Below are 13,574 nucleotides of genomic sequence, written 5' to 3'. Positions count from 1 at the left end.
TTTCTTAACAAGCTGGTGCTGGGAAGAGGAGCCAAGCTGGGCTGTGAAGCCACATTTAGACTTGACCTGAATCCTTGCCACCTGGACTCCTGCCTGGCACAAGGTGATGGGAGAAGGGGGAGTCATCCCTGGAGCACAGCTCCAAGTCGTGAGGAGAATTGTAGGGAGCTGGGAGACAGAAGGAGCAGGGTATGATGTGGAAAGGACCAGTCTTTCTTCTCCTCCTTCAGGGTTTTTCAGCTGGTCCAGGAGAATGAACTTTAGGGAGAGCTTTCTGGTGGTGTATAAAGGTTAATCAAGAAAAAAGGCACGTTTTCTGGCCTAAGAAGGTTATCTGCACACAAATGAATTTAAGCACAAGACAAAGACACAGTCGGAATGCAAAAAAAAAAAAAAATAATCACTAAGAGCACATTAACATCATGTAGCCAGTCCTTGGCCAGAAGTGTTCACCGCCTCTCTTCCCTCTAGATCACAGATCACAGACCCCTAGACACCTTAAGATTGTCAAGTTTGCAAGATAAAAAGCTCTCTCCTTCCCTCTTTCCCAGCCCATCCTCCTGCATCCACTCTGCCCTGAAGAGAATAATTGCTTTATCTGTCCAAACCTGAGGAATGAAGAAGAGAAACTAGTAAAACATCTAAGTATGAAGGGAGAGGGTAGGAATGGAAGCCTAAAGTACCCAAAACCTTCAGTAAAGAGAGCCAGGGGCACATTAGTAATAACTGACCTTTGTATGATGCTTTAAGATTTTCAGAGTGATTTACATACATTATCTCATTTGAGCTCTGTGAAGATTGGTCCTATAAAATACTTTACTTGGAGAAATAAGTGCACTTGGACATGATCAACAAACAGTAAATATCATAGACTGGATTGGAAACCTGATCTGGCGATACTGTACCCAGCACTTATCCACTGTACCCTAGGACCTCTCACATAGGTATAATTGGAGCCCCCTACCAGCCAGTGCATCTCACATCTGAATGAATACTGTGCTATTCTTCCTTCCCACCTGTCTTCCCCATCACTGACATCCTACCAGATGTCACTCTTTAGTGAGAAGGCCTACTGGTGCCTTCTGTTCCTGAGGGTCACACAGGTAATAAGCAGAGTAAAATTTGAATTGAGGTCTTTTGACATACTCTACTGGCCCTTAATATCACCGCATCTTCACAAAGTTAATCCTAATTTTGTTCATTTTAATCTTTTGGTTTTTTTGTACTATCACTTCCAGAATCAAATATAAAATTTGCTATTTTGTATTTTTTTAAAAAAAAACCTTTTCTAAGCTGGCCATTTCCTATCTTTCCAGTATTCCTACACTAAGTCTTCAGAAATACTCACAATTGGTAATCTAATGATCCTGGCTTCTTGCCATTCCTCACACAAGATATTCTGATTATTTTCTTTGGCTGCCCCCAGTGCCTGAAATGTTGTCTACCTCCTGGCCTTCCTCCAATCCTTGCTATAAACCCACCTTCTATAAGAAACTTGAAGGCAACTAGGTGGTGTAGTCAATAGACTAACAGGCCTGGAGTGAGGAAAACTTAAGTTCAAATCTGGCCATAGATACTTATTAGCAGCATGACCTTGAACAAGTCATTATCCCTATTTACCTCAGTTTCCTTACCTGAAAAATAAACTGGAAAAGGAAATGGCAAATACTTCACAGTCTTTGCAAAGAAAACCCCAAATGGGCTCCGGAAAACTGAAAGGACAGAAAGCAAAAAACAAGAAGCTTATCCTGTGTCCCCCTCAATGTTACTCTTTCCCTCTGCTGCCTCCCATTTTTCCTGTTTCTTGTTTGCACATAGTTGTTTGCATTAAACTGTGAGCTCTTTGAGAACAGAGACTGGCTTTTGCTATTTTATTTATCTCTAGCCCTTTCGCACATGGCAAAGACCCTTAATAAATGCTTTCATTGACTTGACATGTTCTGTACCTCCTCAAAACTTTTTGCTGTCCTCTTATTTTAATCTGAATCAGATCATAGGATTGAGAGCTCTAAGGACCTTAGCAATCACATGATCCAATTCCTCCCTCATTTTATAGGTGAAGAAATAGATGCATTGGGAATAGTTGTTGATTTGAAGTCCAAAGAACTGGATTCAAATTCTGATTCTGCCATTTATTTCCCTCATGACTGGACATGTTACTTAAACTTTTGAATTCAGTTTGTTTATCTGTAAAATGAGGGACTACGAGATTTTTTTTCACATTCTTAGTCTGTGATTTTATGAGTCTTAGAGAAGTTATATTATTGGCCCAAACAAAACACACAGATAATCAATGACAGAGTTAAAATTTGAACCCATATCTGGTAATTCCATTATAAAGTTTCTTGATCACAGACAGGCTTTTCCACTGGCTCCCTTCTCCCTTAACCAATCAGTTTCCTATTTGTGTCCATTGTATAGCCAAAGATTCAATTTTGAGCCCCAACTTATATCATTCCTTATATCTAAAATAATTCTTATCCCTAATTTTGCCACATCATATCTGAAATAACTTTATCCCTATCTTTGCCACATCATATTTCATCTACCTTTCATCTTCTGCCAAAAGCTGTCCTTGATTAGTAATGCTACTAGTGCCTAATACTTGTATGGCTTTTTCTCCCTTTCAAAGTATATTCACATTCATTGTCCCATTTTATCTTTACCATGATTCTATGAAGTGTGGAGCATCCCTTTTAAGGCTACATAGTGTAAAGAATGAGTATTGGTCTTAAAATGGTGAATATCTGGTGAGAGGAGTACTCAGCATCAGTTACTACTATCAGTAGTAATTGTCTATTAGCTATGTGCCACAAGCAAATCATTTAATCCCTCCAAGCCTCAGTGATAATATCTACAGTTTCAACTTCATAAGGTTGTGATGAAGCTCAAATGAGATTTTATAGATATATAGATGATATAGATATAGATATAGATATTCATATATATGAAAAGGATTTTTCAAACTTTAAAGTAATGTATGTGTCGGTTACTATTATTAATTTTAGTATCAGTAGTAGAATATTTGTAATAGTACTAGTACTAGTGGTAGTAATTTTGGGAAAATTATACAATGATGGCCCAGAGAAATAAATTGATATGTCAGAGCTAGTTTGTGTCAGAACTAGAATTAGTTCAATTCAACAAGTATTTTAAAAGTATTTTATTTTTTTCCAATCATATGTAAAGATATTTTTTACCATTTTTACAAAAATTTTGAGTCCCAAATTTTTCTTTCTCCCTCCCCTCCCCTTTTCCTAAAATGGCAAGCCATTTTATATAGGTTGTCGATGTGAAATTATGTAAAACATATTTCCATGTTAGTCATGTTGTAAAAGAAGAAACAGACCAAAAGGAAAAGAACACAATTTTTTTTTCAAGTGAAAATAATATGTTTCAATCTGCATTCAGATTCCATCAGTTCTTCTCTGGATGTATATAGCACTTTCCATCATGAGTCTTTTGTAATTGTTTCGGCTCGTTGTGTTGCTGAGAAGAGCTAAGCCATTTATAGTTAACCATCATACCATGTTGCTGCTACTCTATGTAATTCAACAAGTATTTAAAGCACCTACTATGTGCCAGTCACTGTTAGATATTGACGATACAAAACCAAAACAGAACAGTCCCTGTCCTCAAGGAGCTTACATTCCACTGGGAGTGGGAAAAAACATATATGCAGATGAATAAACACAAAGTATATTCAGAAGAAATACAAAGTAATTTGGGAAGAACACTCACAACTAGTGTGGTAAGAAAGACCTCGTGTAGGAATTTTACTTGAGCTAAGTCTCAAAGAGGCTAGGGTATTCAAGCTCATAACAAAGTAAGAAATCTGGGTCCCTTGCTTCTTCAGGTCATGATTTTAGTCCTTTGCTCCGAGCACCAGCAAACATGTGAGCAATCATCTTCTTTTAAAAAGAATTATACCACTCAGGATTTTCTCTCAACAAAAGGACTAAAATTCATACTTGAAATTATTCTATGGCCTGATGGAATAGCCCCCAGATTCTGAACATACATTGCCAGATGCAACTATGGGATGCCTCTAAAAGAAACCATTCTTTTTGGCCCATATTACCACTATCCAGACTTTTCTCTAGGAAATCTTGGAATATAGTTTGTCTTAATTTCCACAGATGTTGATAAAAAAGGATCCTAGCCCAGCTTCTATATGAGCATAAGTCCATACAAGGATTATTATTGCTCTTTCTCTAGATGCTGCTTCATTTCCAGAGACCCCTTCTTGTACCCTTATATTGATATGTACTAATTAACTTTATATCCATATCTGTCTTTGTTATTTCTTGCTTCTATTGGATTGCAAATTCCCTTAGGAAAAGAGCCAGGGATAAATAACCAAATATTGTATATCACCAAAAGATGTTTCAAAAAGGGGCAGGTTGTTCTGGGTTTGAGGAATTCAATACAATTCATTCTTTAGGGACTTAATTAAGCATTTGTTATGAGATTGATGCCCACAGAAAGGTAGGGAAGTCAGCAATAACAATACTTTATCTCCTTTGACCCAGTTTATTTAGTTGTTCATTGTCAAATATTCTTTGAGCTCTTGGCTATGTGAAAGAAGGGCTACTCCCATCAAAATTCTCAGCAAATAAAGAAATGTTATCCTTGTCCAGGAATCAGGAGTAACAGCAGTGGTCATTGTCATGAGGGTATAAAAGAGCAGAAATCTTCAGTAAATCCTGTAAGCAAGGATGGCAGTGAGCATGACACATTAAGGACATAATCTCTGCTTCTCCAGAGTTTATATATGGGTTGCTGGAAGAAGAAAATGGGCCCTTTCGCTCCTCCCCTGCTTCATCCATTAGTCACCTTAAAGTGGCTCATGATCGGCTTCCCAGGAGAAACCAGTCTAAAAGATTAGGGTGTAAAAGACATAGTAGGTTGGCTGTGGAGGGCTTGGTGGGTATATATATACCTCATACACCCACACTGTCCTATAAGGCCATAAGATATAGAAGAGATATGGAGGTATATAAAGTGCATTAGTTGTCCTGAATTATTATTTTCCTTTTGATAAATCAACCAATCCACAAATATTTCCTGAGCATCTCCTATGGCTCTGCTAGGTGCTAGGCAGATGGAGTGAGCTCCGCGGTGGAAGTAGTTTTGAGAGAGAGAGAAGTTAAAGATGGAGAATGGATATGATCTCCCAGGAAAGCCTAGGAGAAAAAGGACAGAGCTTAGTAAAAGGTCCATAGTCACTGTCGGAATAAGGGAGAGCTGTTTCTTTAGAAAAAGACACAAACAGACCAGGGAGGGACAAGGATAAGCCCAGCTCACCCCTTTCTCTTTCATTACAGGGATCTGGCCGCTACTCCATTTACATAGCCAATTATGCCAATGGTAATGTGGGCCCAGACGCCCTCATCGAAATGGATCCGGAGGCCAGTGATCTCTCCAGGGGCATTCTGGCTCTCAGTGATGTGGCTGCGGAAGCTGGGGTCAGCAAATACACAGGTAGGAGCACTAAGGAGAGCAGACAGGAAAAGAATGGGGTTGGGGAGGAAAAAGAGGGCTTTAGAGCTAAAAGTCGGGTTGAAATCACATTTCTGCAATGATTATGCAAATGATGATAATAATTGATTAGGGAGATATTGTCCATGGAACTGGGCTCTTACAAAGCTGTGTCCCACAAGGTCTGGCCTGTGGCTTGAAGAAGAAAAATATGGATTTGAATTTCCCATCCCATGTAAATGAGAAAGGAAGAATGAGGGCCATAGGTAGGGGCCTTTACCCTTTTCTCATCAGCAGAAGATATTTCCAACTATTTCTCAAAAAAACAAACAAACAAAAAAACAAACCAGGGATTTCTAGTAGGCCCTGGGGAACCCCAACAAGCATTGACTATAGGGGGAGGGGATCATCAGGGGGAGGATGAAGTGTGACTTTCCTTCCTCTAAAGGCCCCAACTGAATTTCAAATGATGGGTGAACAGGTTCTGTAGGAGAAAGCCAACATATCACAAAAGCTAAGGTTTAAAACATCTCTTATGGCCAAACAGCAGATGAAGTTATTTATTTACACATAAGCAGCCAGGAATTGAGTGCTAAATCCTGAGCTTCAGCTAAGCTTTGTCTTGGATAACTGGGGTTCAATAATTGTGTTTTCATTTCAAATCTTTGTTTTTGCCTCCTAAACACCCCAACACTTTGGGGGATAGTGGACCTACTAGGCAGAGTCAGTGACAAGTGAGTTTTTTTCTTTTCTTTTCTTTTTTTGGTAAAGAGAAAGGCCTTTTTTTTTTCCAACACAGTTGCTGACTAAATCCCTGCTACTTCCTACTGCATGGCTGATGATTAGTCTTTACCCAAGTTGCAATCCAGCCGTCAGTCATCAACCATATATTAATGACTTACAAATAAAAGCAAAAAGTAAGACAGTGGCCGGCTTCAAATATCTGATATTCTAATGAGGGAATATAACACATACATGGAAACTGAGGTGGAAGAGCTGGTAACTGGGGTGGGGGGGAGGGTGTGATAGAATAAGTCCAGAGTCTAGTCTGGAGAAGAAGGAGATGGATGATCCAAGTGCCCTCCTTCAGTGGAGGTTCTGGGAAAAGCCAGGTGGAGACTTCAGGAAGGGAAGCCCCTTCCAGTACATGAATTCCAGGCTTGGAGGGAGTTTCAAAGATAAAATGATTTCTGGGGCATGATAAAGAAAGTCCAGAATATAGCCCAAATAGGAATTGGATGGCCAAAACTCTAAACAGCTAATTACACTAACTTCAGCCAAACTAGAATCAATCTAGACTTTAAAAAGAGAATCTCTCATTAGAAACGGGAACTCTCCGTTATCCATTTCAAACTGTATTACAACATCTCTGGAGGCATCCATGGTGTAAGGGTTAGAGCATGGACTTGGATTTTGGAAGCGGGTTTGGTTCCAGTCTCTGGCATTCCCTAGATAATGTTCTGAGATGCAGCAAGCTGGTTAAACCTATGTAGATTGTGAATCTATCCCTTCTTTTAATTCATTCTCCACTCAATTGCTGAAGTGATTTCCCTAAAGCACAGATCTGACTAAACTCTTCTGCTCAATAAACTCCAGTGGCTCCCTATTAGCTCTAGGATTAATGTCAATTTCTCTGTTTAGCAATGAAAGCCCTTAACAATTGGACTCCAACCTATTTTTTAGACAGTCTTATTTTATACTACTCTCCTTCATTCATGCTATCATTTTATTGTTCTCTATAAATGATCCCTGGGAAGCAGCTAAGGGTGTCAAACTCAAATAAAAATGTATTCCTGCAGACTGAATATTGACTTAGAAAACAACAAATTAGCATTATTTATGTTGTGTTGTTATTTATTTTGTTAACTACATCCCACTTTTAATCTTCTCTCAATGGATACAACTCTGGACTTGGAGTCAGAAAATGTTGGGTTCAAGCCTAGCCTTAGACTTTAACTGTGAGTCCTTGATATATTGATATGTATATCACAGAGTTGTTCTGAGAATCAAATGAGAGATCTCATGTAGAGAATTGTGTTCTCTTCTTACTTCTATCTTTTAGATTCGCTAGTTTCCTTAAGTACCACCATATCTTTTTTAATAGTATTTTAAAAATTAATTTTATAATTATAACTTTTTTTGACAGTACATATGCATGGGTAATTTTTTACAACATTATCTCTTGCACTCACTTCTGTTCAGATTTTTTCCCTATCTCCCCCACCCCCCTCCCCCAGATGGCAGACAGTCCCATACATGTTAAATATGTTATAGTATATCCTAGATACAATATATGTGTGTAGATCTGAATTTTTTATTGCACAGGAAGAATTGTATTCAGAAGGTAAAAATAACCTGGGAAGAAAAATGCAATCAGTCCACATTCATTTCCCAGTGTTCCTTCTCTGGGTGTAGCTGATTCTGTCCATCATTGATCAATTGGAACTGAATTAGATTTTCTCTTTGTTGAAGATATCCAATTCCATCAGAATTGATCATCATATAGTATTGTTGTTGTAGTATATAATGATCTCCTAGTTCTGCTCATTTCCTGTATGAGCATCAGTTCATGTAAGTCTCTCCAAGCTTCTCTGTATTCATCCTGCTGAGTACCACCATATCTACATGAAACCCTTCCTGATGTTCCCATCTGCTAAAACCTTCCCCACAAAAAATTACTTTGCATGGATTCATATATGTGCATATTATCTCCCCCATAAGAAGGTAAGCTTCTTGAGGGTAAGCCCTATTTCCTCAGTCTCCCTAGTCAGACACTTATTAATTAAGATGCTATAAGTGGAGGGAGAATCAAACAGTAATGAAATCACTGGCCACAAATGTGGAAAATACAGACTCATTAAATCTAACTTCCCAAAGTCTAGAACTATGAGATATCGTCTTGTCTATCCCCTGTCTCTAGGCATCTAGGAGTCTGTCGTGTTTCTAAAGCTTTCCAAGGAAAAGAGATATCAGTGCTTCCCAAGGTGGCGGTTATGTCTTCATTATCCATATTTCCACCTCAGTAAAAGGGAGAAGATTAATTCTAACTGAGCTGACAAAGTTTTCGAGGACCAACTTGCTAACAAATGGCTAGTGAATAAAGGACTTTGCAAATCTAAAGCGCCATGAGCATGCCCAGAGATTCACGTGGGGATGCTCTGCAGGAAGGCTGTGTCGGTAATAAACCATATTTTCCTGAGAAGGAAAAAAAAATCTCCACAAACATGCAGAAGCATCAGCCCAACACTGAACAGTCAATTTTTCTGAATAGCTCCCAGTTCTGAGAACAGGCCTGGCTTAGCCATTTAAGTGACTTGATCTGCAAGAATGGCTGGAAAATGATGAGACTGACAGGGGTTGGGGATGGATTATAGGACAGGCTATTCATAGAAGGCTCTGTTAAAAGAATGAAGATCCCTGACACTCAGATCTGAAAGGAACCTTAGAGATCATTCAGTCCAATATTCTGATTTTGCAAAGGAGGAAACCGAGGGATAGAGAGTTAAAATTATGGAGGAGGGAATTGCATGGTGGGGGGAAGGGGGTGTCACAGCTAATTATCAGTGGACCTAGGACTAAAAACCAGGTCTTCCAGATTGGAAGCCTTCCAGTGATGCTATGCTTCCCTTCTAACTAAGAAGATTGGGGTAATTAAGAATAAGAATTTTTTTAAAGCAAAAAAAGGGACAAATTTCCTTAGATGGGCTTGAATTGAACAGGTTGGTCTTGCTTTTAAGAGGTTTGGAAAGTCAGGAATAAGGGGAACTAACAAGTTCTAGCAGGGCTGAAATAAATCTGTGAGAGACCCTAGAGGGGGTCTTTGCAGTGGGGGCTGCACTGGCATGGATGAGCCAGATGTGAGGAGGATGCTCTATCCAGCCTCAGAAAGGTACAGAAAAAAAGTGGGGACATCTGGAGATGTCCACGGGACATGTTAACTGCTGCTTTAGAATTCCTCAAAATAATTTGGCTACAAAGAATCTATTTAGCCTCAAGAGTTTTCCTTCTTTATGCCCATATTCCCCCAAATCATCATTGCTCCTCCTAACAGCTCTCCCCTCTGACCTTCCTCATGACCCTATCTCGAGACTACTGAGAAGGGGAGGGGGCTGAAGACTGCGTCTCAGATTTCCTCCATCTCCTTTTCCAGTCGGAAATGGCATTTATTTCCCTTGAAGGACAGGCTTTCCGGCAGTGGGTGCCATGGGTGGGGATTTGAGGGGGACCATGGCCATTAGGAGATGAGTAAAGTTTTGATGGAATACTTTGAAACATCTGGCTACAGCATACAGCTTCCCCAACAGGCTCCAGGAATGGGAAATAAGATAGAGAATGGTCTGTGGGACTTGAATTTTTTCTTTAGGATTGTACCACAGGCCCTGAGGAGTTAAAGATGGTGTCATCCATGCTGTGATAATCCCCCTGAGCTGGTCGCCTTGGGAGGAAGCAGGCCATGAGCTCCCAGAGTTCCCGGCCCTGCACAGGGGGGGGGGGCCGAAAAGTCAGTGAGGGACGTGTGTCCAGTTACCTGCCCTCCCCTCCCCCCATTGCAGGGGGGCTGCAGCATCTGGAAGTGAAATGTCTCCCTGCCCCTTGGTGATAGAGACATAAATAGAGGACATTGTGGAGCTCCTGAGGACTCTGTCAGGGTCTTAAGCAATCTGATTGAGGGCATCCAGCCCTTTGGGGATCACTGATCACCCCTCTGTCAAAGCTCTCCCGGGGTGGGGGTGGGGCAGGGCCTCTCCAGAAACAGCCAGGGCTGACTATGGCCACACCGTTGGCACACAGTGCCATCTAGCGGCTCTCCAGCCAACTCTCGAGGGACTTGCATGCCCTGGGGAGGGAGCACTGTCCCCTAGCTACGAGAGCCCAGAGGCCGTTGGCGAGGAAGGATCTTCCTGGGCCCCTTACCCCCTGGGAAGGCCAGGAGGCAGCTCCCGGGCACGGGGAGAAAGGGAGCCACTTGGGACCCCGTCACCCACTCCTGGAGCCAGGGGCTTTCCCTCCGACCGATGCAGCCTTTCCCCTTTCTGCCCAAACTTCTCCCCTCTGCCCACTCCGGGTCCTCCTTCCCTGGGCTCAGGCCATTTAGGGAGCATCTGCCCTGGGTGGAAGGTGGTGATTAAAGGAGCCTTAAAGGAAATTTAGAAAGAAAATGAAAGTGGATTTATGGCGTTGGGTGGGGAGTTCTGCCGCTGGCTGGGAGCAGGGCTGAACAAAGGAGAGGGCAGATCTGATTTATAGGAAGTCATTATTGGAAGAGACGGAGATGCACAGAGCCCAGCTGGGGCCTCCCTGCCGCTCTGTTATCAGTGTCACTCCAGAGGGGTGACCAAGGACGAGGCTCTGGGAGCCCGGAGCATCCTCGCTCTGTCCCTTCAGCGGGGAGGCAGCCAGCTCTGTCGTAAGGGGTTGTCCCCAAGTTCCCTTTAACCCCTTCCTTCCCTCCTCTCGCCCACCCCCAAGGAGCCACACAACTTGAGCATCATCCGCTTCAGAGCCTGAAAAGGGACTTTGGGGAATATCTGTCACCAGACTAGCCTCTTCATCTTACTGAGACCCCTTGAGGGCAGGCACTTCGCTCAGGCTTGCTCAGCTAATGAGTCCCAGGCCCTTTGGGGTAGGCTGCATATAGATTTAGGAATCACCCCTCCCTCTTGTTGCATTGACTAAGGAAAAATGATAAATCTGTAAACGCTCACCTCCCTTTTTCCTCTCTGTCTTACAGACACATGCTGCAGAGAAAGGATGGATGGGAGAGATAGGTAACATTTATTCTCCTAGGGACTTGTTTTGCCTCCCAGTGCTAGAGTCAAAGGGAATATCCCGGCTATATAGACATCTCCAGCCCCTACCCAGCCTCTAGGATGGGGACAGAGGGGGATTCAGATATCCTAGCACAAGCGGGTTATTTTTCTGCCTTGGGAAAGCCAAGATGAAGCTGGGAGTTTGTTATTCCCTCTGCTCTTTTCTTAGCATCTCTACTCTCCCTTCCCCAGTTTTTCCCAGTACCATTTACTTCTCCTTTCATCATCCTTTTGAGTTCTCTAGTCTTGGACTGTTTCAAGGTCACTTTTGGGGTTTGTTTTTCTAGGAACCCTGCTTGTTAATCCCAGAAGATTAAATTATCTAGATAGTAGGATTCCTCTAACATTGAAGGGTTCTTCAATGGGGTCAAGGTCTGAATCAGTGCTTCTGAATACTCTTATCCTGTTGAATTCCTTTTGAAGACTTTTAGTTCCTGACCATTTAAGCACCATAGTACTTAGTAAATAAGCATTTGCTATGTATCAGGTATTATGCGGTGTTTTTTTTTAATTCTAAGAATATAAATACAAGCACACAAAAAAGTCCCTGAAGAGCTTACATTTGAACAGGGAAAAAACTCATAAAAGGAAGCTGAAAAGAGTGGAGGGGTAGTACATGGGTATATCTTTGAGAAGTTGAGAATGCCACATGGTGAGAAATGAAATCCCAGATGATCTGGGCACCCTACCTAGGTTCTGGTGGGAATCATCTAATCAGAGCAGGATCACAAAGGATGAAGGTACTTCCAAGGTGGGAACTCTAGGGTCGGCTTCCAACATGAAGTTTCTGAGCCATGGTACTGAGGTCTAGAGCAGACTGAAATTAAAGAAAAATGAATCCCAATTTTTGCTGCAGCTTCCATTGCACCCTCATCATTGACCCTTAATCTTTCCTCCTTCCTTTCCAACTTACCTCTCTCATCCAAGGGTTGGAGTTTAGGTTCCCAGAGTTGTCCCAGATATTCCACCTCTGTACCCTTTTAGTCCTTTATGTTGAGAACTAAAAAAAAAAACCTACTCCTAGACTGGATTGCTTTTGTCTTACCAGAATGAAAATATATTAGATGCTCTATTATATGGGAATCAATGATTTATAATATTGGAAAAGAGAATAAAGATCACCTTCTCTACCTCTTACATAGTCAAGGCATGAATTCTTCCCACAATATCTTTTAAAAGTAACCATATGAGTTCTGCCTAAAAACTTTCAGTGACAGTAAACTTGCTGCCTTGGTTAGGATAATTCCTTCCTTGGTTGGATGGCTAAATGATCAAACTCTTTTCCTTATATTGAGCTGAACTCTCCCATAACTTCCACCCAGTCAGGCCAGTTTTTATAGATGAACAGTATTAGAAACCCTTAACATCAGCTTGTCTACAGAGTGGATCGAGTGCTGGATGTGGAGTCAAGAAGTCCGAATCCTGTATCCCACTCACTTAACACCTCTGTGCCTCAGTTTTCCCATATTCTATAAAGTGTGGACTTGTTTGCTTCTAAGGCCCTTTGCAGCCTTAAATCTTTGCTCCTGTAAACCTTTCGTTTTATGAAGGAGTCAAAGGCCCTCAGGTCCCATTCATGGTCACACCGTACACAACTGACAATTGTACACTGACAGTGTACAGGAGTCAGGGTTTTTTAGACTCTAAGATCAGGCTCTTCCCATGACATTAAAATGCTTTTCCTTTTAGATCCACACAAATATTGTATTGTTTGGAATAAGTCATCAGATATTCCACAGCTCCATGGATTTAGAATAGGAAGGGTCTTAGAGACCATCTAGTCTGAGTCCCTCATTTTCCTGATAGGGAAATTGAAGACAGACATCATTTCCCCTTTCCCCTCCTCGGCTAATCTCATCTCAGCTAAATGTCCTTTATTCCTCTATTCATTTTTCATACGGCACATTTTCAAGAACTCTACTCTGCCTGGATGCCCTACTCTCAACAAAACCCATTGTGTTGCATCCCTCTTGCACTGGATCCCACAGAATTGAGCAAAGTCTTCCTAATGGTGAATGAACCCCTCCCCTAATGTGGTATGGGGTTGAAAGAGCAGGAAAACCTCAATTCCTGGGAAAATCACAATGCTCCTCAGCCTATGGGCTATTGGTGCTAGAAATAGAGCAGAAGGATGGGCAAGAGCAGTGACGATTATCTGTGTTTCTGCCCCAATATCTCTCTAAACCACAGTAGCCCTGATGTCAAAGCCTCACCCCCACCCCACAGCAGACTTGGCCCAGGCAGGGGAGCTTCTAGTTTCTCAGGCCCAGAATAAGCTCCCTT

The 13,574-nt window shown here is 41.7% G+C and overlaps 1 protein-coding gene across 3 annotated transcripts in view; it reads left to right on the top strand.

Moving 5' to 3' along the window:
- Positions 1–13,574, top strand: part of CRTAC1 (cartilage acidic protein 1) — a 188,228-nt gene that overhangs the window by 138,799 nt on the left and 35,855 nt on the right. For all 3 annotated transcript variants that reach the window (XM_074296019.1, XM_074296018.1, XM_074296017.1), the window contains exon 5: positions 5,328–5,484. In XM_074296019.1, coding sequence (XP_074152120.1) covers positions 5,328–5,484 — 157 coding nt within the window. The remainder of the gene's footprint in view (positions 1–5,327; positions 5,485–13,574) is intronic.

Source organism: Sminthopsis crassicaudata, chromosome 2 (genome assembly GCF_048593235.1).
Source record: "Sminthopsis crassicaudata isolate SCR6 chromosome 2, ASM4859323v1, whole genome shotgun sequence".
Lineage (NCBI taxonomy): Eukaryota > Metazoa > Chordata > Mammalia > Dasyuromorphia > Dasyuridae > Sminthopsis > Sminthopsis crassicaudata.
Note: the sequence above shows the minus strand (reverse complement) of the source record. Positions and strands in the feature narration are given on the sequence as shown.